This window comes from Helianthus annuus, chromosome 17 (assembly GCF_002127325.2).
Source record: "Helianthus annuus cultivar XRQ/B chromosome 17, HanXRQr2.0-SUNRISE, whole genome shotgun sequence".
Classification (NCBI taxonomy): Eukaryota; Viridiplantae; Streptophyta; class Magnoliopsida; order Asterales; family Asteraceae; genus Helianthus; species Helianthus annuus.
Genome location: NC_035449.2, coordinates 18,483,748 through 18,507,259, shown reverse-complemented (window position 1 = coordinate 18,507,259; position 23,512 = coordinate 18,483,748). Strand labels below are relative to the sequence as shown.

The 23,512-nt window shown below is 40.9% G+C and overlaps 2 protein-coding genes across 3 annotated transcripts; one reads left to right on the top strand and one right to left on the bottom strand.

Moving 5' to 3' along the window:
- Nucleotides 1–344: 344 nt before the first annotated feature.
- On the top strand, nt 345–16,033 carry LOC110922236. Of its 2 annotated transcripts, XR_002582991.2 has the most exons (10): nt 345–717; nt 983–1,272; nt 2,101–2,200; nt 2,892–2,948; nt 3,633–3,753; nt 3,886–3,968; nt 4,056–4,117; nt 4,239–4,320; nt 4,434–4,651; nt 16,010–16,033. XR_002582991.2 is itself a non-coding variant. In XM_022166544.2 (9 exons), the coding sequence occupies exons 2-9, from the start codon at nt 986–988 to the stop codon at nt 4,488–4,490; spliced, it is 849 nt and encodes a 282-aa protein (XP_022022236.1). In that variant the 5' UTR covers nt 345–717; nt 983–985; the 3' UTR covers nt 4,491–4,705. The 2 variants fall into 2 exon arrangements, 1 of the variants encoding a protein (XP_022022236.1); XM_022166544.2 differs by lacking the exon at nt 16,010–16,033 and having other exon boundaries at nt 4,434–4,705.
- Nucleotides 16,034–16,785: 752 nt separating this feature from the next.
- Nucleotides 16,786–22,362, bottom strand: LOC110921976 (inactive leucine-rich repeat receptor-like serine/threonine-protein kinase At1g60630). The gene is made up of 2 exons (XM_022166296.2): nt 20,877–22,362; nt 16,786–17,679 (listed from the first exon to the last, which is right to left on the bottom strand). The coding sequence occupies exons 1-2, from the start codon at nt 22,156–22,158 to the stop codon at nt 16,943–16,945; spliced, it is 2,019 nt and encodes a 672-aa protein (XP_022021988.1). The 5' UTR covers nt 22,159–22,362; the 3' UTR covers nt 16,786–16,942.
- Nucleotides 22,363–23,512: the final 1,150 nt, after the last annotated feature.

Genomic DNA, 23,512 nt, shown 5'->3' with positions numbered 1-23,512 from the left:
GTGAGTGTTTACCGAAAATGGGGGAGAGAGAGTGATTGAGAAAATGGTGGGTCTCAACCCCTTTTAACCAATCACAATTTTTTTTATTTTTTAACCTACTCAAACACCCTAGGGTGATTGACTATACCCCCTGATTGAGTGCAAAATGAGGAGTGCAATGGGAAGTTGACATAGCATAATATTATTGGGTAGAATTTCACTCAAACACCCTAGAGTGATTGACTATACCCTCCACCCTAAGCCTTCTTGTTGATAAAAATAGAAATCTAGAGTACTCCCAATCATCATCCTAGCACTTGGGTAATAATATCATGACAAGTGTAGCATCAAACATTCATCGGGATTCGCATTCTTTATCAACTCCAAGATGAGCGCAACAAAAAAAAAGCTTTAAACAGAAAAACCTTATTCAAACTTTCCACCTCTGTTTTCCCATTGGCCACACCTCACTATTATTTTTCCCCAAAAGTGCATCTTCTCTGTGCTCAAAGCACCCAAATTAGTTGCAGAATGCGTGCTGATTGAATAAACAACCAATTAAACCCCCACATCTCAAAAAGTTGAGACATTTCGAAAGCCCTTTTATTATTTCTCTCAAATGTTATACCCTTTGTGTACAAGGTTACTTTACTCGTCATTTTCAGTATCTTTGTACGAGAATATGATGATGGGTTATTAGTATTATTTCAAGATTTGTGATATGAAGGTTTTGTGCAGGTGGGTTTGTGTTTTTACCACTTGTTTCTCGATTATACATACGATTTTATTCAGTTGGGGGTTTATAAGTTTATTATTCAAGATTGGTGGATTTTAATTTTGGTTTGAAGAATCTAGGGTTTGTTTTTAACTTTTGGGGGTAATAATAGTTACTAGATTCTTTTAATTTGGAGACTCAACGCCACCCCCTTTTTATCTCTCTATATATATGATTTGATTTTGCACATTATGATTCAAGTTTAATAATAAAGTGTCAGTCATACAGATTATGGATTCGGGTTTTCAGTTTCACCATGATCAAGCTTTGAGCTTTGGGCCGAAACGACACGCGATATCGTTTCGTTCGGGTGTGGTTGATGCCGCAAGTGAGATGAATGATCCAGCAGGTGTGGTGTATTCTGGTATGGTGAGTAGTGGTCCGACTGGTTATGGTCGAATTGGGAATTCGTGTGCTTCGGGTGGTTCGGAGTTGGTTCCTGGGTTGAAGCATGATGCGGGTTTGGCTGTCGAGTGGTCGGTTGAAGAACAGCTTAAGTTGGAAGAGGGAATGTCCATGTAGGTATCTTGTTCCAAGTTTATATTATGTTTGTCTAGTGTGCTTATTCTGTATGTATTGTTCTTGTGGTTATACTGTTTATATATGTTATTGTGCTGATACTGCAATATCTACTATTGGGGGGGGGGGGGGGGGGGAGGGGTATTCCACGGTCCTCCCAACCGCCGAGGTGATCCCACCTCGCAGACCGCCACCCAGCAAGCCTGAGTCTGGGGGTAAATCCGCTACCGTAGGGGCATTGGGAACGAGCAAGACTCGAACCCGCCACCTCCGGGTTAGAATGCGGGCTGGTGGCCATTGGGCTGACACCCAATGGTTCAATATCTACTATTTGTGAATCTGGTGTGAGGTCATAGAGGCAGAGGACATACATGCTTTTTATTTTTTGTATATTCCCAAAATTTTCGGATAAAACTGAAATATGATACCCCTTCAAGAGCCATAGATTTGTGTCGGATCGTCGGTTGTGATATATTGTTTTTAGGTCTCGTTTAGGTGACTCTTAATGTTTGGATCTTTGTGTCTTGAAACTGATTATCATATTATTCAGGTTCATACCAAGCTGTAACATAATGTATTATCGAATTTATCGTTAACTCACCTAATTAGCCTTTCTTTTAACCTAATTCGAGATATGTTTACTTCCGTCTCAGAAGACATGGCTCCTTTTATTTTCGCTAAATTGTCTTTGATGTTCGTTTTTTGTATCAATTTCGTAGTTAATCAGAATCTGCCAAACACTGAAATAACTGATTATCAAATTGTTACAACTTCAAACACATCCAACAATCTCAATTGCTAATTTTTTTTTTACTGAATATATGTAGATATGCAGATGAACCCAACATCATGAAGTATATCAAAATTGCTGCTACATTGCGTGATAAAACTGTTCGTGATGTTGCTCTGAGGTGCAGGTGGATGATGGTAAGCTCGTTACTCATATTTCTTGCGCTTTTATTTTACAAGTTTTTCAGTATTAATATCCATATCAAAATAAGTGATAATTTCTTCGAGGGGATGTCCCAAAATGAACGCAATATATAATTGACTTCTTTGGCATATTAGTAATCATTAAAAGATATTTATAGTAGTGATTTTAGTTCTGTAGGTTCTTACATTTAATAAGTGGAGTAAATTACGATTTTGGCCCCTGTGGTTATATCACTTTTACCCTTTTAGCCCCAAAAGGAATCTTTTAACATCTGAGCGCCCAACGTCTTTTTTTCTAACGCTTTTGGCCCCTAAAAGTAAATGGACGGGGTTAGTGTTAGGGGCCAAAAGAGTTAGAAAAAAAGATGTTCGGGGCTCAGTTGTTTAAAGATTTCTTTTTGGGCTAAAAGGGTAAAAGTGATATAACCACAAGGGCCAAAATCGTAATTTAGTCTAATAAGTGGCATTTTAGATATATCCAATGTTTCATTGTTTTAACACTTTCATTAAGCTATTTGCACAGTCAAGTGTTGCATTCAATGGCTGAACATTTATTTATGAATATACTCGCTACAACGTGAGTGGAAATTTAGATATTTTGAAAAATGAAAAGTTGAATTATACCAATTATACCAATTATATAACTTCCTCATTTACATGCTTACCAAAATGAGATATATGGCAGAGTAAAAGACGGAAACACGATGAGCTCAAGTTGGGGAGGAAGTTGAAAGATAAAAAGGTATGCCTATACACTAACCCCTTGTATGTTCGTTCAAAAGGGTACTTTCGTCTTTTACTTTACCAAACGAAATTGGATAACTAGCTTACAAGTTTAACAATATGTTTTGAATTTGTTTCACAACTTTCGTAACTAGCCTTTAAGAATGAGGGTATTTCCATCTTATGTCATCATTGATTTGTTAAGAATAAAGTACACGGATGGTTCCTGTGGTTTACCAGAGTTTTGGATTTGGGGTCCCTAGCTTTCCAAAAGTACACAAATGGTCCTTGTGGTTTGCACTTTGTAACACATTTAATCCCCAACTTTTCCCAAAAGTACATGGATGGTCCCTATGGTTTGCACTTTGTAACGCATTTAATCCCTAGCTTGGACCTGCTGGCTGCTAAAACCTTTAGATTTGTTGGTTGGGGACTAAATGTGTTACAAAGTGAAAACCACAGGGACCATCCGTGTACTTTTGGAAAGCTATGGACCAAATCCAAAATTTTGGTAAACCACAGGGACCATCCGTGTACTTTACTCTTTCTTTAAAGAAACGAACAGTGCAAAGTTGATGCATTTTTACATGCTATATGTCTATATGAACACACTTGCACTTCAAGAAGTTTATCATGTAGTTGATATTTGTAATTATCATATTTTTAATGAATGAACAGCATTGTGATTGTCCCGTTACAACAGGATAAGCTGGTGGAATTATCATCAAAGCCAACTATATCATCGAATTCATCCATGAATGTGGTGGCTCCGTTTTCCGTAACCATGAATAATCGGATCCAGGGCGGTGGTATTCCATTGAACGGTTAGTTTCTCGTGGCTCCATTTTTTGATTAATAAATTCCACATATTCAGTTTCTAAACACCCGTCCCAACATACCTAATTGAAGATTTTGGATTCTGTAAACACGCTGATTTTTTTGATTGATTTATGCAGCATTAAGCATCTCCACGAGGCGTCTTTTGGAACAAAACAGTCAAGTCCTTAGTCGGATCTCGGCTAATATTTCTGCACTAAAAGTCAGTGTTATAACTTTTTAAGCTCGTTATGTTTGATTAAACATATTCTTGGAAGCTAATATTTTGTTTTGTAACATCTAACAACAGCTGCAGGACAATGTCAACCTGTTTAATCACGCGAAGAACAATTTAAGTGCGATCTTAAATGAGTACGTTGAACCTTCATCAAACTTGTACTTAAAGTCAAAAGACAAGTTCAAAAGTCAAACATGAACTTTTGTTCAATTCCTATACATATCAGCTGTTTATTTTGGCTCATTTTTTTTGCAGCATGAGGTACATTCCAGGACCGCCACTGCCTGTATCGCTAAACACAGATCTTGTTAATACCATTCTGCCCACTACAAGCCAGGTAACTAATACTACCGCAAGTCAATCGTCTGACAGTTGACTTTGACATCTTTTATTCAATAATCTATTGTTTAAATTTATGATCTAATGGTTGTTGCTTCTTGACGATGACAGACCATGACTTTTGGTTCATCAAGCGGAATGCATCTTAAACAAGAGCCAGAATATTGAGTTGGGGAGTGTTTGGTTGTAAGTATAGGATTGAACCTTGTGTAAATATTATACCGATTGACCCTTTTGGGCTTATTCTATATACCTGTATTGGTTGACCGTTCGTGTCCAAGTCAACTATGCAAAAACTTGTAGAATGATGCCATTTTTGGAAAGCTAATGTAACACCCCGTGTTTTCCCAAAAGTCAAAGTCAAAGTCAAGAGTTGACTGTTATTGGAATTAAAGATAAATAAAGATTAATTTCATTTTAGTTTCATTTTGATTTTCATATTATTTGGAGTAAGTGTTGTATAATCAAACTAATCGGCCGATAATCGAGCTGTGAATCAACGACCGACTGTGAATGATAGGAAGTAACAATGCAATAAAGCTAGTCAATCAATAATCAAGCTAGTCAAATCAATCATCAAACTCAAGTGTGGATAATTTTAATGCTTTTATACGTGTGTGTGTGCCTTACGTGTTACTTGTGCATGTTTACCTTATGTTAAAGTGTGTGGTGAATCAATCAAAATCAATCAAGGATCGAAGGTGAATCAAACTCAATGGAAATCGAACCCGAAATGGTTGTAAGGATGCTCGTATGTTAGATATAGTAGTTGAGACTAAAAGTAATTTGATTAGGAATTCCATCATTCTCAAATCATCGTACATCGAAGTCGGAATATCAAAAATCGTCGCGAAACACTCAAAACCAGGCAAGCCGATCGAACAGGGCAACCTGATCGAACAGGCTAGCCGATCGAACAGGCTGTTCGATCGGACAGCCGCTCGATCAGGGATGCTGTTCGATCAGCTGACCCTTTCCTCTTTTGGAAGCCTATAAATAGGGCTGTCCTTGTCAAACTTTCCACTTTTGGAAAAGCTCTGACCGACCAGCCTCTTCTTCTCACTAAATCTCAGATTTCTCTCAAACCGGTAAGTATTTCGCTCTAATCCTTGTACGTTTTTGTTCATTAATCGATTCTACATCTTTCCATCTTTCAAAACTTGGATTTCATCCATGAAATCACCAAGATCTAGGTGTTCTTGGGTGATGTCATCATGTGTTCTTCAAGAACACTAAGTTTTGGCATCATTCCACCATGAATAACTTAGATCTAACCGATTTCCACATAAATAACCTAAAATCTTCCAAAGATCTTAACATTTCACGGTGGAAAAGGATTGGAAGATGGGTTTTCATCTACCTTTCAACTCTTTTACACTCAAAAAGGTGAAAACGAGACTTGAACCGATTTATAAATCAATCTAAACAAACACATGGTTCAAGATTCGGGTTCTACCGAGAGATATACCGATTTCGGGTTAAACGTTAAACTTAAGTTCCAAACCGCCTCTGGCCGAGCTTGGGTGATTCCTGCTCGAGTCAGTAGACTAAGTAGGGACTTCAGCTTTGTGGTTCAACTCGTAGTCAAAATATCTCTAAAACATCAACAATTAACGGGAATAACCAAGTGTTAAGTGATAGGTTAACCGAATCGAGAAGCTGGCCGAACGGCTAGGCTGTTCGATCGAACAGCCCAACCGAACGACTACGCCAACCGATCGACTAGGCTAACCGATCGACTAGCACTTAGACCCACCAACTCACAAAGTGTAGTATTGACGAGGTTCTGTTCGATCGATCGAGCCACTCGATTGTAATCATTACTACTCGAATCATGAGATACTACACTTCAAAACACTTAGACTTTTCGAAACATTGGAATGTCACCCGATCGAGCATGCCAACCGATCGAGTGACATATTTGAAAACAATGAAGTGCTAGCCGATCGGTTGGGCTAACCGATCGAACAGCCCGTTCGATCGGCCAACTTGAAAGGTAGTACAAACCATCATACACAAACACATCCTTCACATCAAAGAAAGAAACAATCCACTTGAAGGAACCAGCCGATCGAGCCAGCCGGCCGATCGAATGGATGTTCGAACGGACTTTCAAACCAATCGAACAGCCCACTCGATCGAACTGCCGTCCGATCGAATGGCCTACTCGATCCAAGTACATTGTTTACTTTTTCCGCGTTACTCATCGTTGTGTTATCGAACTATTCAGGCTAACCTATTCTCAGTGCTCCTCTCAATCCACGATCAACCGCTGTGAGTATACTCGATCCCTTTTTGCTTTCAGCACTTTTGGGTGTTACATACGTAATCTATCAAATTCACAAACGACACAAACTATTTGAACGCTAACCTACTTGCATGTATTACTTGACTAAATGATTGCTGTTTATTATGTTTACACGTGGAGTGCTATCTACCTGCTTTAGCAACGTAGTACTATAGTTTGGACTCAGCACCCGTTCACACGGGGGTTGCTAAGGACAATTACTTGCATGGGTTACAGTGGTAATCATGTATTGCGAACTGTCTCGGACAGTCAACTCGAAGTCGTTGGTATCGATGGTCCCATGTTGATAATTTACATGCATCGTTTGCCCTTGTGTACGTGCTTGGTTATGCGTAAACTTTCGAACTTTATATGCTATATCAAACTTGTGTACTCACCTTTACATTATATGTATTGACTCTTATTTTAACGTATGTGACAGGTATTTAAGCTACTAGCGTGCTAGGGAAGCGAGGCAATAATAAGCTTCTAGGAGCCTGTGGCCTTAGGACAGTGTCCACATACCTGCTCCAGGGCCATAATTATCTGTAGATCTTGTACTGGCACCTGTAGTCAGTAAGATTCACAGTTAGCCGTCTAGAAGTCTTAAAACAATATTTAATTCGGTCTGTAATAATTAAGAATTTGAGTTGTCGGAACAGTTCCCATATTGTTTAGCTGATTTCTATGATAACTTGTTATTATTTGGGACACGGTATGGGACGTGTTATATAACTGAATTGTATGATAGTTGTTGTGGAAACTTCTGAACAATCTGTTTCGCTCAGTGCCGCGCCCCGATGATTCCGCAATCGGTTGGGGTGTGACAGATTGGTATCAGAGCCATAACTATAGGGAATTAGGTTAGACACGATCTAGTCCGGATCGCTGTCTTAGAGACCTAGACTATAGTTAGGAACCAAGAGACCAAGTTTATGTGCTTATTTTATGTTGTTTCCTTCTATTCTATCATTACATCCAAACTCCGAGCCAAATTTTGTAGTTTGGACGGGATTAGGAGTGAAACCCGCGAATTCCTGCCTAAATTACAAATTTTTGCCAATTACTTTGTGCAAAATTCTATCAACAAACGGGGAGAATTATACCAAATCAGGGCTGAGACCCGTAATTTGATGAAAATTTTCCTCTAAATTTTCTTAAAACAAGGAAGAAATTGCTGAGCTAGGGGTGAAACCCTAACCTTGGCAGTTATTCCAACTTTATTTATCTCGCCAAGGCAATTGACGGACTCCAACGACCTGAACTCACGAGTATGGCCTAGAATGCGCATGCATAATGCCCAAGAATCGAGGCAGAAACATGTCCCCTAGAGTCGAAAGTGACGACAAGTCAACTGTGAATAGTTAAATTGCCATGGTTAGTCGAAGTCTAGTAGCCGCAGACAATCCATTTTCCGATTTTGAGTGCTGCTTTGTTGATTTTATATGATTTACCTGTTTACGTGTTTTAAGATTTGTTGGTTACTCCATTTGTTATCAATCTGCGTGACTTTTGTTGCTATCCTATCTCGATTCAAACCTCTGTTGATGTGATCTAAACGAAACCAGTGTGCTATGCTACGCTATACTACTAAGTTAGACTATACAATGTGATGCTATCCGATATGCAAAACGAACGACACTCGACTTGTGGTTATAGGTTTCTGTTTTCTGACAGCCTCTGTGATAAAAGTGCGTACGTGTTTAGGAAATTAAGTGCTCTATTTGCTTAATTGCTTATGTGCTCTAATTGCTTCTGTGCTTATGTGCCTCTATGATTATGTGCTTATGTGTTTACATGTGTTACGTGACGTGAGATGCGACGTGATTCTAAGCTTTAGTAAACTAAGACGTGCGAGATTCGAATTCGTTGTGTTGAGCCCTATGGCGATGTCTATTGCAGACCATGTCGTCATCATCAAGAACTCGCCAAAACCTTTCCCGTCAGGAAAAGAGAGACCGACGTCTCGCCAAGCTCATCTCAAGGTCTGTAGCGAAAGCTGTCAGTGAGGTGTACGAAAACACCAGCAAGTCGTCGGAAGAATCCCGAACCCTCACTGAATCCAGCAAAGCTCCGTTCAGTTTCAAGCAATTTAAGGCGTGTGGACCGAAGGAGTTCACCGGTGAAGAGGGCCCTACAGGCTTATTTCACTGGTTTGACTCAGTGGAAGTTACCCTTCGTCAAAGCGGATGCCCGGATCATCTTCGAACTCTCAATGCTACCGGTGTCTTCCAGTCGCGGGCATTGGACTGGTGGACAGCCGAAAGGAATAAGCGCGGGAACGACGCTGCCTACGAGCTGACGTGGGAGGAACTGAAGGCTATCATGCTGGACGAGTTCTGTCCTCCCCACGAACGCCAAAAGTTGGAGGATGAGTTCTGGACCATCAAGCAGAAGGAGGGCGACAACGCTGGTCTCACCGCCCGTTTCAAACAACTGAGCATTATCTGTCCAGACCAGGTCAAGACTCCCGAGATGACCATCAAGAAATACATCTGTGCTCTTCCGGATTGTGTTGCAGATTTTGTGTTTGCCGCCAAACCCGCATCAATCGAGGAAACCTACCTACTCGCTGCCGAGATTAACGACAAGCGAGTTAAGGCTGGTGTCTGGGATAAGCCATCCAAGTCGTTGCATCAAGTTACTACCGCATCAACCGACAACCCTGCTGCTCAAGCCTCCAAGTCCTCGAGAAGAAGAAAGAAAAACAAGAGTTGCGCCGCCGCAACCAATGCTGCTCCTCTTCAGTCAGTACCGCCACAACAACAGCAACCACAGCGCACTGCGCCAGTGATCAATGCGCCGCCGGCTAAGCGTGCGTACACCGGCCCCCACCCACTCTGTGCTACATGTTCTTATCATCACCCGGTGGGTGTGGCCTGCCGTTACTGTGCCCACTGCAACGTTTACGGGCATTTCACTGCGAATTGCCGCTATGGTCCGCGTCAAACGCAAGCTCAAGCCGCTGTTAACCAAGCCCTGCTACCTGCTCCTCAAGCTCCTCAAGCCGCACAGGCCCCGGCAAACAATGTTCGGACCTGCTTTGCATGTGGTGACCCTAACCACTTCGCAAACCGGTGCCCGAACAGAGTGGTGAAACAAGAAGCTCAACAACCCCAACAACAACAACAACAACAGCCTCAACAACAAGCCGCTCACGCCAGAACTTTCAACATCAACGCACGCCAGGCTCAAGCTGATAACAACGTGGTCAATGGTACGTTCCCTGTGAATGGTATATATGCATCATGTTTGTTTGATACTGGAGCCGATAACTGCTTTGTGTCATTTGAATTTGAGAAGCTTCTTAGACGTAAGCGCTCTTATCTTTCGTCACCCTTCGAAGTAGAAGTCGCTACCGGAAGAACCATTGCTGTCAATTCTGTGCTCCGTGATTGTACTCTCGAGCTCAACAATCATATATTCCCGATTAATCTCATTCCAATGCAGCTCGGAAGTTTCGATGTTATAGTAGGCATGGACTTTCTTCGTGAAAACCATGCTGAAGTTGTGTGTTCCGATAAGATGATTCGTTTTGTGCTAGCTAGTGGTGATATTCTATGTGTTTATGGTGAAACTACTGCAAAAGATCTCAAGCTCATGTCATGTCTTCAAGCTCGCAAATATCTCCGCAAGGAATATCGAGCCTTCTTGGCCAACATTGTTGTAGCAGAGACGGACAAGAAAAGGAAAGTTGAAGTCAAGGATGTTCCCGTTGTCCGAGAATTTCCTCAGGTGTTCCCTGATGATCTTCCTGGATTACCTCCAAGTCGTGATATCGACTTTCGAATCGACCTTATTCCAGGAGCCAACCCAGTGGCCAAAACTCCGTATCGACTCGCTCCATCTGAGATGCGAGAACTCTCAAACCAACTCCAAGAGTTACTTGAAAAAGGCTTCATTCGCCCGAGCACTTCTCCATGGGGCGCACCAGTCCTTTTCGTCAAAAAGAAGGACGGGTCGTTCCGAATGTGCATCGATTACCGGGAATTGAACAAGCTGACCATCAAGAACCGATACCCCTTACCAAGAATCGATGATCTGTTTGACCAACTACAAGGTGCTCAGTGTTTCTCCAAGATTGATCTACGTTCAGGCTACCATCAGTTGCGGATTCAAGAGGAAGACATACCCAAAACCGCTTTTCGAACCCGATACGGCCACTACGAATTTGTTGTCATGCCTTTTGGTTTGACCAACGCACCCGCGGTCTTTATGGATCTGATGAATCGCGTGTGTAAACCGTTCTTAGACCGTTTCGTCATTGTATTTATCGACGATGTCCTGATCTATTCCAGATCGAGGGCCGAACATGCGCAGCATTTGCGATTGGTTCTCGAGTTGCTTCAGGGAAACCAACTCTACGCCAAATTCTCCAAGTGTGAGTTCTGGTTGGAGGAGGTTCAATTTCTGGGTCATATTGTGAATAGTCGGGGTATACACGTTGATCCTGCAAAGATTGAGGCAGTCAAGGGATGGGTTACGCCAAAGAATCCGTCAGAAGTTCGCTCTTTTCTCGGATTAGCCGGTTACTACCGGCGATTCATCGAAGGATTCTCAAAGATTGCTGTACCGCTTACCTCCCTTACTCATAAAGACAAGCCTTTTGTGTGGGGAACCGCGCAGGAGACTGCTTTCCAAACCCTCAAACACATGCTGTGCCATGCACCAGTTCTTACACTGCCGGACGGAAGCGATGACTTCGTTGTCTATTGTGATGCTTCAAACCTTGGACTTGGCTGTGTTCTCATGCAACGAGACAAGGTTATAGCTTACGCATCTCGACAGCTCAAAATCCACGAGAAGAACTATACAACCCATGACCTTGAGCTAGGCGCAGTTGTCTTTGCCTTAAAGATTTGGCGACACTACCTGTATGGTACAAGGTGTACGATCTTCACCGATCACAAGAGCCTACAACATATCTTTAACCAGAGAGAACTCAATATGCGTCAACGCCGATGGGTAGAACTTCTCAACGATTACGACTGTGAGATCCGTTATCACCCAGGCAAGGCGAATGTAGTTGCAGACGCCCTCAGCAGAAAGAATTACGTGATAGGTGTTCGAAACATCCAGGCTCAGTATAACCTCGAAGCTCTCATCCGCGAAGCACAACACGCTTGCTTTAACGAGCGTACGTTGAAGAAAGAACGAATCTATCACGATGGAACTCAGCTCGTGAGCAAAGCCAACGGGATATTCTATTATCTGGACCGAATCTGGGTTCCGAGGAGGACAGATTTGCGAAAGATCATCATGAACGAAGCCCACAAATCCCGATATTCCATTCATCCCGGTGCGGACAAAATGTACCAGGACCTTCGCTACAAGTACTGGTGGCCTGGGATGAAAAGGGATATTGCTCTATATGTTGGTAGCTGTTTAACTTGTGCAAGAGTCAAGGCTGAACACCAAAGACCTTCAGGCTTACTCGAACAACCGCCGATACCCGTATGGAAGTGGGAAAGCATAGCTATGGAATTCATAACTAAGCTTCCGACCACGCCATCAGGTCACGACAGTATTTGGGTTATAGTCGACCGTCTAACCAAATCAGCCCACTTTCTGCCAATACGAGAAGACTATAAGGTGGCCAAGTTAGCCCAAATCTACACCGACGAGATCATTAAGAATCATGGTACGCCTCGAGACATCATTTCTGATCGCGATGCTCGGTTTACATCGAGATTGTGGGAAACTTTTCAAGCAGCTCTTGGTACGACGCTGAATTTGAGTACCGCATTCCACCCGCAAACCGACGGGCAGACTGAAAGAACGATTCGTACTATTGAAGACATGCTCCGTGCGTGTGTTATCGATTTTGGTGGTAGTTGGAGCAAACACCTACCGTTGGTCGAATTTTCGTATAATAATAGCTATCACTCCAGCATCGAAATGGCACCTTTCGAAGCCTTGTATGGTAGGAGATGTCGCTCGCCTATTGTATGGCACGAGGTCGGTCATTCACAATTGACTGGGCCCGAGATTCTGCAAGAAACGACTGACAAGATCCACCAGATAAGGGAAAATTTGGTGAAGGCCCGGGACAGACAAAAGATGTACGCCGATAAACGACGCAAGCCCCGCGAATTTGCAGTTGGCGACTACGTGCTCCTAAAGGTATCGCCTTGGAAGGGAGTAGTCCGATTCGGCAAAAGAGGGAAACTTGCGCCTCGATTTGTTGGACCTTTTAAGATTCTGGAAAGGATCGGTAAAGTTGCCTACAAACTCGAATTACCGGAGGAACTCAGCAATGTCCACCCGACTTTCCATATTTCAAACCTTCGAAAATGCGTAGCCGACCACGACGCAATAATACCACTCGACGATCTTCAGGTCAATGAGACGCTACACTTCGTGGAAAAGCCTGTCGAAATCATGGACCGACAGACCAAGCAACTCAGACGCTCTCGCATTCCTATTGTAAAAGTACGATGGGAAGGCAAACGAGGCGCGGAGTTCACTTGGGAACTCGAAAGTGACATGAAGGCCAAGTACCCGCAGTTGTTCAGGTAGATCTGAAGCATCAAATTGGTAAAATCACACGGCGATGTACGGTTCTCGGCCTAATTTCGGGACGAAATTCCCTAAAGGAGGGGAGACTGTAACACCCCGTGTTTTCCCAAAAGTCAAAGTCAAAGTCAAGAGTTGACTGTTATTGGAATTAAAGATAAATAAAGATTAATTTCATTTTAGTTTCATTTTGATTTTCATATTATTTGGAGTAAGTGTTGTATAATCAAACTAATCGGCCGATAATCGAGCTGTGAATCAACGACCGACTGTGAATGATAGGAAGTAACAATGCAATAAAGCTAGTCAATCAATAATCAAGCTAGTCAAATCAATCATCAAACTCAAGTGTGGATAATTTTAATGCTTTTATACGTGTGTGTGTGCCTTACGTGTTACTTGTGCATGTTTACCTTATGTTAAAGTGTGTGGTGAATCAATCAAAATCAATCAAGGATCGAAGGTGAATCAAACTCAATGGAAATCGAACCCGAAATGGTTGTAAGGATGCTCGTATGTTAGATATAGTAGTTGAGACTAAAAGTAATTTGATTAGGAATTCCATCATTCTCAAATCATCGTACATCGAAGTCGGAATATCAAAAATCGTCGCGAAACACTCAAAACCAGGCAAGCCGATCGAACAGGGCAACCTGATCGAACAGGCTAGCCGATCGAACAGGCTGTTCGATCGGACAGCCGCTCGATCAGGGATGCTGTTCGATCAGCTGACCCTTTCCTCTTTTGGAAGCCTATAAATAGGGCTGTCCTTGTCAAACTTTCCACTTTTGGAAAAGCTCTGACCGACCAGCCTCTTCTTCTCACTAAATCTCAGATTTCTCTCAAACCGGTAAGTATTTCGCTCTAATCCTTGTACGTTTTTGTTCATTAATCGATTCTACATCTTTCCATCTTTCAAAACTTGGATTTCATCCATGAAATCACCAAGATCTAGGTGTTCTTGGGTGATGTCATCATGTGTTCTTCAAGAACACTAAGTTTTGGCATCATTCCACCATGAATAACTTAGATCTAACCGATTTCCACATAAATAACCTAAAATCTTCCAAAGATCTTAACATTTCACGGTGGAAAAGGATTGGAAGATGGGTTTTCATCTACCTTTCAACTCTTTTACACTCAAAAAGGTGAAAACGAGACTTGAACCGATTTATAAATCAATCTAAACAAACACATGGTTCAAGATTCGGGTTCTACCGAGAGATATACCGATTTCGGGTTAAACGTTAAACTTAAGTTCCAAACCGCCTCTGGCCGAGCTTGGGTGATTCCTGCTCGAGTCAGTAGACTAAGTAGGGACTTCAGCTTTGTGGTTCAACTCGTAGTCAAAATATCTCTAAAACATCAACAATTAACGGGAATAACCAAGTGTTAAGTGATAGGTTAACCGAATCGAGAAGCTGGCCGAACGGCTAGGCTGTTCGATCGAACAGCCCAACCGAACGACTACGCCAGCCGATCGACTAGGCTAACCGATCGACTAGCACTTAGACCCACCAACTCACAAAGTGTAGTATTGACGAGGTTCTGTTCGATCGATCGAGCCACTCGATTGTAATCATTACTACTCGAATCATGAGATACTACACTTCAAAACACTTAGACTTTTCGAAACATTGGAATGTCACCCGATCGAGCATGCCAACCGATCGAGTGACATATTTGAAAACAATGAAGTGCTAGCCGATCGGTTGGGCTAACCGATCGAACAGCCCGTTCGATCGGCCAACTTGAAAGGTAGTACAAACCATCATACACAAACACATCCTTCACATCAAAGAAAGAAACAATCCACTTGAAGGAACCAGCCGATCGAGCCAGCCGGCCGATCGAATGGATGTTCGAACGGACTTTCAAACCAATCGAACAGCCCACTCGATCGAACTGCCGTCCGATCGAATGGCCTACTCGATCCAAGTACATTGTTTACTTTTTCCGCGTTACTCATCGTTGTGTTATCGAACTATTCAGGCTAACCTATTCTCAGTGCTCCTCTCAATCCACGATCAACCGCTGTGAGTATACTCGATCCCTTTTTGCTTTCAGCACTTTTGGGTGTTACATACGTAATCTATCAAATTCACAAACGACACAAACTATTTGAACGCTAACCTACTTGCATGTATTACTTGACTAAATGATTGCTGTTTATTATGTTTACACGTGGAGTGCTATCTACCTGCTTTAGCAACGTAGTACTATAGTTTGGACTCAGCACCCGTTCACACGGGGGTTGCTAAGGACAATTACTTGCATGGGTTACAGTGGTAATCATGTATTGCGAACTGTCTCGGACAGTCAACTCGAAGTCGTTGGTATCGATGGTCCCATGTTGATAATTTACATGCATCGTTTGCCCTTGTGTACGTGCTTGGTTATGCGTAAACTTTCGAACTTTATATGCTATATCAAACTTGTGTACTCACCTTTACATTATATGTATTGACTCTTATTTTAACGTATGTGACAGGTATTTAAGCTACTAGCGTGCTAGGGAAGCGAGGCAATAATAAGCTTCTAGGAGCCTGTGGCCTTAGGACAGTGTCCACATACCTGCTCCAGGGCCATAATTATCTGTAGATCTTGTACTGGCACCTGTAGTCAGTAAGATTCACAGTTAGCCGTCTAGAAGTCTTAAAACAATATTTAATTCGGTCTGTAATAATTAAGAATTTGAGTTGTCGGAACAGTTCCCATATTGTTTAGCTGATTTCTATGATAACTTGTTATTATTTGGGACACGGTATGGGACGTGTTATATAACTGAATTGTATGATAGTTGTTGTGGAAACTTCTGAACAATCTGTTTCGCTCAGTGCCGCGCCCCGATGATTCCGCCATCGGTTGGGGTGTGACAGCTAAGATGATTGATTGGCCTGGTTTGCTACTTGCTTGCCCTCCTTTCTTGTAACATCTTGAAAGACTTGGTAATATAGGTTTCATTTTACTTATAACAAGTCAAACATACTTGAATATTGAAACAGTGAAGTATCATCTTTCTCGAGCAGTCAATGTAAAGTAACCAAGCCGAGAGCCTAGGCTCGTGTTATGTTAAGAAAGCTTGTGCTCGAGCTCTACTCGTTTATTACTGTTCATCTATATACTTATTTGATTTGTGTACATGTGTAATTTGTGTGTGTGTGTGTTGTGTATATATACATGTAACATAGCATATTCTTTAGTTATTTGTATCATAATGATAAATTAATAATATTTATCCACCCTATTAGACACAATGTAATTATGGTGAGTTAGAGGTAATATTATGTAAATATAGCTAGAGGGGGCATTGTGTAATTATGTTTACAATATTAAAGGTTCGATTCATATCTACAGAAGATCGATCAGATTGCGGACATCGTTACAAAACCTCTACCACTCATAGATTCACATTTATCACAATCCAAGCTACAGGTCGTTACTCGGCCTTAGTTTGTGAGGAAATATTAGACACAATGATATTATGTAAATATGGCTAGAGTGGGCATTGTGTAATTATGTTTAGTATATAACCCAGATATGGATTCGATCTAATTTAGATTTAAACTCAGATTTGTTGATTTGAGCTTTTAATGAGCACAATTATTTCATATAGATTGTATGGTGATGTTCTAATAATACTTTGTTTCTTCACATCAATAAAACTTATCAATTCATCATCTCTTAAATCATTCTGTAGTTGATAAAGATTATCACACAATTACAGTAGCAAACAATCCCAATAAAGAATTGAAAAAACAAATAAATCCCTTCTACACAAATAGACCAACCAAATCTCATTAAATAAAATCCTAAATCATATGCTCAAATCTTCATCTCTGGGCAAGCTCTGAACAGTATCTGACCATCTTCCTGGAGAATGATCACTGCTATTAGAAGACATATGTGCTGCTTCTGCTCTACTGCTATTAGAAGACACATGTGCTGCTTCTGCTCTACTGCTATTAGAAGACACATGTGCTGCTTCTGCTCTAGTTTCCTTGATCATCCTCAACACCTCCTTCATTACCGGTCGATTTTCTGGGACAAGCGAAACACACACCATGGTGATATTCAAAAGAGCCGTGAGTTTCTCCTCAGACGCCTCATTCCCAGAGGACGTTGGCTCATCACCCGATTCTGTTTCTTCTTCTCTTACAGCCTTGACCCATTTGGGTATATCCGACCCATGTTCCAAAACAAGGTCCTGGAACGGTGTTTTACCGGTGAGAAGCTCCAAGAGAAGGACGCCGAAGCTGTAGACGTCTGCTTGTTGGGTGACTGGTTTTCGTGGGTCACGACATTCTGGGGCGCGGTAGAAGAGGGAAGTAGCGCTTGGTTCTTCGGGGAAATCAGGGTTTGTGAATGGCGTTAAACAGTAATCGGTGAGGCAGGATTCGAAATCGGAGCCTAAGAGAACGTTGGAAGATTTTAGGTTTCCGTGGGTGAGGCCGGGGTTTTGGTGGATGTATAAAAGTCCGGTAGCCAGGTCCTCCGCGATCTTTAGGCATGATGTCCAATGCAGAGGCTTCCCACCACTTGATGGTCTTGATCCTGCAAATACATTGCATATAAACCGAAATTAGCTTCGTTTTAAGTAATAGTTATTTAGCTAAGGGATTATAGCCTAGCAGTACAAAGATGTGTAAAAAAGGTGTTTTCCGTCCTTCAAAGGTTGAGAGTCGAATGTGCAGATTTAGAGTAGAATTAGTGGCCACCTTCTAAGTAATAACTATTCTGAATTTTACAACGCCCCCCCCCCCCCCCCCCCCAAAAAAAAAAATAAATAAATAAATAACTATTCTGAAATATATAAGCCTCAACTCTAATTCACAATTTCTTTATTGATTTTAATATTAAAATGTACCTTACGTATTATTAGTTAATAACTATATAGCTAGTTAAATTAAATTATAGCCAAGGTATTTCATTTAGTTTTTCCTTAATAAGACAAAATATATAGTATTGAATTTGGCTCATCCAAAATAAAGTATTTAAACTGTAAAAAAAAAAAAAAAAAAAAAAACATTTTAACTAGTGAGACAAATTTTGGTTATTAACACTTATAGTTATCACTTAAAAAAATTTAACAAGTAATGTGTAAAAAATTAGGATGAATTGTTATAGAAATAAAAGTGATATACTAAAGGGTGTGGGGGGCGCCACCCAGCCACCTCATTACTGATAGCGACCCACCGGCGCCATCACCCATACCGTGGCTGTTAAACCGGGGCGCCATGGAGTTGTCCGCCACCATGGTAACACCAAGAAGGAGATGTTCAGGTGGGGCCCACATGATTTATTCCAAACAAATCTTTTTTTTTTAATTTTGTTTAATAGGGGGTTTTATCCCACACCCTGCAAGTTAAGGGAATGCGTTATAAAGCCCCTTAGCTGACGTGGATACTACGTGTTGCTGACGTGTCTTGATAAAGCCCCTAGGGGTTCCATCCCACACCCTCCAGCTTAAAACATGTGAAACAAATGTGTGTTTTAAGATGTATGTCATAGACTCGTGGGTTTATAGATCAAGACAAGTAGGTAATGGAGACAACAATGAGCCATTGTGAAACAAATTTTGGTTATTTTTATTCTATATCCAGTTATAAAACATGTCACATACAAATCGAATACACATTAACATCAAGTTCGTAGGTATCAAGTATACGTGTTTATGGTTTTATACGGTTAAAATAGTAGTAGTAATAAATAAAATAAATAATCTTCAAATAATCATCCTTTTTTTAATCAATATATATTTTTTTTTGAACGGCCAACAAACTCAATCCCGAGTACTCTCGGGGCACCCACTGGACAAACAGAGTACTCCGAGAGTAACCCGAGTCCACCACCAATTCCGGGGAAAACCCGGTAACCCACCCGCCCGTAGGCACGACGGTGAAATTACCGGTAAAACCCGTTTGGCTCAAGGATCCAACCCAGGTTTCTCTGAGTCTCCTATCATTGCCCACCAATGCCTCACTCTGCACCAAGTGAGAGTCGAACCTGCATCTCTCAAGAGAAATGCAAGCCCTCCACCACTTGATCTAGAGATCATTGGCAATGTACGGATTGTGGAAAGAAAAGAAAATATACCGAAAAAAAAAACGAATTAAGTGATGCAAGAATGAATATAAGAAGAAATGTTGTCGGTTGTCTAATATAAGAGGATCGTCCCAAGTCTTTTTTCTTGCCAAAATTTCAAAGTTAAGGAATTCTTACAAATTATAAATTGCATGTTATGATTTTAAAATTAAATAAATTAGTTTTATTTGACAAAGCTTATATTTATATTTTTCTTATGTATTTTCTCATTTAATGATTTGACAAAGCTTAAATTTATATTTTACTTATATATTTTCTCATTCCATGACATGAGCTACTTAATTATTAATAAGAGAAATATAATACAAAAAAACATTATGGTAGAAAAAGAAAAAAAACTTCAATAAAATAAAATTTAACGTGCCGAATAATACTAAAAAAACATTATGATAGAAAAAGAAAATACTTCAATAAAATATAATTTAACGTGATCAAAAGTAAACATACCGTGAATGTGTACAAAACTCATAAAGTGATGATAAATGTCAATTTGATTTTATACTAACTTACAAAAAAATAACTTTTTTGAATAGTCTTACGTTTTCTTTCCTTCATTTTCATATTCAAAGAATTTGCATAAAATATATATATTCGGTTTTATTATACATGATACAAGCCGAGTCATTTGTGAGTTATTTAATATTGGTTACTTGAACCGAGCAAAAAAGAGCGCTACGTATACGTCACGTGGACGGTGGATGATTTCACATTTCATACTTAAGACAATGTGCTATGGAAAGACGAAATGTGAGATGTGTGGTGGTTTCACATTTCAATGTTTCACACCTAAGATGTGTTATGGAAAGACGAAATGTGAGATGTGTTATGGAAAGACGAAATGTGTTGTGAAGAAGTGAAATGTGTGTGAATGGTTTTACATTTCACGTCTATAATAACAAAAAAAAAACATACAAATAGAAAACCATCCACAACGCCTGCAACCTGCTCCGCGCCTTTACCCCCTCTACACCTTTGCCGTCGCGGTGTGTCGCGGCCCCACCGGCCGATGTGACTACTCTACTTCTCTAGTTCTCTTCCACACCCACAACATAGTCATAGAGCTCACTTAAAAACGAGCTCTAGCCTAAATGTCACATATTAAGTTTGACTATAGTTAAGTGCTTAGATAACTATTACATATAAATTTATAAAAATATGATAAAATAACTTAATATAATATTTTTTTTATATACAAAAATAAAAAACTAGACAAGCTGAAAATAATGGATAACGAAACATGCGGATATAAAGTTTAAAATACCCCTACGTGTAATGTTTGGATTTGGTAAGAGAAGAAAATACATCAAAAATAGAAAAAAAAAAAAAAAAAAAAACGATTTAAATGATGCAAGTGAAAGGAATAAAAAAAGAAAATGCTGTCGGTTGTCCAAAATAAGACGATCGCCCCAAATCTTCTTTCCTACCAAAGTTTCAAGTTTTCAGAATTCTTACCAATTCTAAATTGAATATTATATAGTTTTACTTTTAATTTATATAATTTTCTTTGACAAAGCTTAATGTTTGTAGTTATATAATTCCTCATTCTATGACATGAGCTAATTATTTATTAAGAAAATTAATTAAAAAAACATTACAGCTGAAAAAAAAAATACTTAAATAAAACAAAAATAATAACCGTAACATACCGTGGATGAGCGAGAAAAGACTACCATTGGAGAAGTAATCATATACGAGCAAGCGTTCCTCCTTAGCTTGAAAATAAGCCCGTAAAGGCACTACATTCGGATGTCTCAACCGTCCGATAACATCAACGTGTCTTCGAAACTCCTCTACACTTGGATACCTTGCATCTTTCAACCGTTTCACCGACACAATAAACCCGGATTCCATTATAGCTTTATACGTACTTCCAAGAGTGCCTCTTCCCAAAGTCTCCGCCGACGCTTTTAACAAATCCTCCAAACTGTAACCCGTTTCCACCCCTTCTCCGCTGTCGAAAAACACCAGTTTCCCCACCACACCGCTGTCATCACCTTCTGACGTAAACCCACCTTCCCCACCATCACCGACGCCGCCACCACCGTCACCCACTGACGCCACTTTTTCTCCTTTCACACTAAATTCCGTTGACTTTTGTTGACTCTTTTTACAACACATTATTGATAACAACAATGCAATTAAAATACATAATAACAAAACCCCACCAGCACAACCTGCTATTATAACTGTATTCCTAATTCTCCGGTGACGGTGAGATCTCCGATATGGAGCGGCGGTGGCCGGAGACGGAGCGAAACCACACGGAATATTAAACGCATTGCCGCATAAGTCTGAATTACCGGAAAATGACGTCGAGTTGAATCTAACCAACACAGGGGTCGCCGGAATTTTGCCGGAAAGTTGATTATTTGACAAATTCAAGTACCGGAGACCGGTCTGGTTCAACGGTGGGACTTTTCCGGTGAATCTATTATCATCCAAATAAAGAACATACAATCTTTTTACTTTGAGAATAGAATCTGGAATAACGCCGGAAAGATGGTTACCGGAAAGCACGATGGTTTTGAGGCGGTGAAGGGTGGTGAGGGACGCCGGAAACTCGCCGGAAAAGTTGTTGTACGAAAGATAGAGTGATTTGAGGTTTTGTAAGCCGGAAAGTTGTGGGATTTGACCGGAGATTGAGTTTTGTTTGAGGCTCAAAACACGAATCTGGTCGAGTTGAATAAGAGTAGTTGAATTCAATGTGCCGGTTAAGTTCATGTTTTCAAGAACAAGTTTTGAGACTCTGCCGTTTAAGCATTGTTTAACACCTTCCCATTTGCAGTAATCTGTTTGGTACCATTGAAGAGAGTTTGATGGATCAATGGATGATTTTAAAGCTAGAAGTGCTTGTATATCACTGTTTAATGTGCATTGAAACCAAGAAAGAAGTAGAAAGAAGTGGATGATAGTGTTATTGAGCTTCATCTTGAAATGAAATAAGAAATGGGTTCAGTCAAATCTAGTTGTTGTTTTTGTGGGTAATGAGTAAATGAATGATTGGGAAGAAAGAGAAAGATGAAAAAGGGGCCCTTGATGAAGTTTTTCTCCTAACTAGATTTGATAGTCAAATGGGGTTTGGATTTTAACATCTTTTTATCCTCAAGGATCGAGAAAGAACCACCATGGAAACTGGTTGTTGAGTTGGAGACAAGAGTGGCGAGGTGAGGCTAAACGTAAACCCGGTGCGAATTTCTGACACGACCTGATATACGATACGAACCTAACACGAAATTCGCAGGTTTAGGTTTAGTCTAAACAGGTTCGGGTCAGTTTTAGGTTCAACCCGTAAACCCGTTTAGCTAGAGGAGGCAATCTTGACCCAAAGCCTTTCAAATGGGTCAGTTTGGGTTGCGTTATATGGGTTGGTTTGGGTAAGATATTTTAACTAAATGGGTTACAATGGGTCACTTGAAATTTTATCTTGTTATTTTCGGGTCAAAGCGGGTCGACAACATTAAAGAAATGGGTCGATGTGGGTTAGTGTCTTAAAGAAATGGGGCAGGTTTTGGGTCGGAATGGGTTTCGAGCCGGCACAAGTATCCGCACGAGACGGGTTACGGCACGAAATGGGTTTTGGATCGGAACGGGTTCAGTTCAAATTGAGTTTCGAGCCGAGACGGGTTTCAGCACGACGCAGGTTTTGGATCGGAACGGGGTCGGTTCGGGACGGGTTTCAGGCCGACACGGGTTTCTGCACGAGACGGGTTTCAGATCGCAACGGGTTTTGGGCCGACACGTGTTTCCGCACGAGACGAGTTTCGGTTAGGGACGAGTTTCGTACCGTTTCAACCCGTATTATTCCGACGCGAACCGTTTCGACACGTACCGTTTCGACGCGACCGTTTCGACCCGTACCATTTCTACCCGTACCGTTTCGACCAGTACTGTTTCGAATCGAACCGTGTCGACGCGAACCGTTTCGACGCGTAACGTTTCGACGCAAACCGTTTCGACGCGTACCGTTTCGACGCGAACCGTTTCGACCAGTACCGTTTCGAATCGAACCGTTTCAACCTGTACCGTTTCGACCAGTACCGTTTCGAACCAAACCATTTCGACCCGAAATCATACTGAAATAAAGCATCTAAACTAATATAATTTCCCACTGTGCTTGACACACAACTTTGTGGAAGTGATTTGACTATTTTTTTATCAGCAAACTTAACTATATAAATCCAAATCAGAATCTGTTTTTCAGCTTGCAGTGGACCTAATAAGGACGCAAAATTAAGGACCAAACTCACTAGTTCACAGAAACAAAGGTTACTGCAAGTTCATA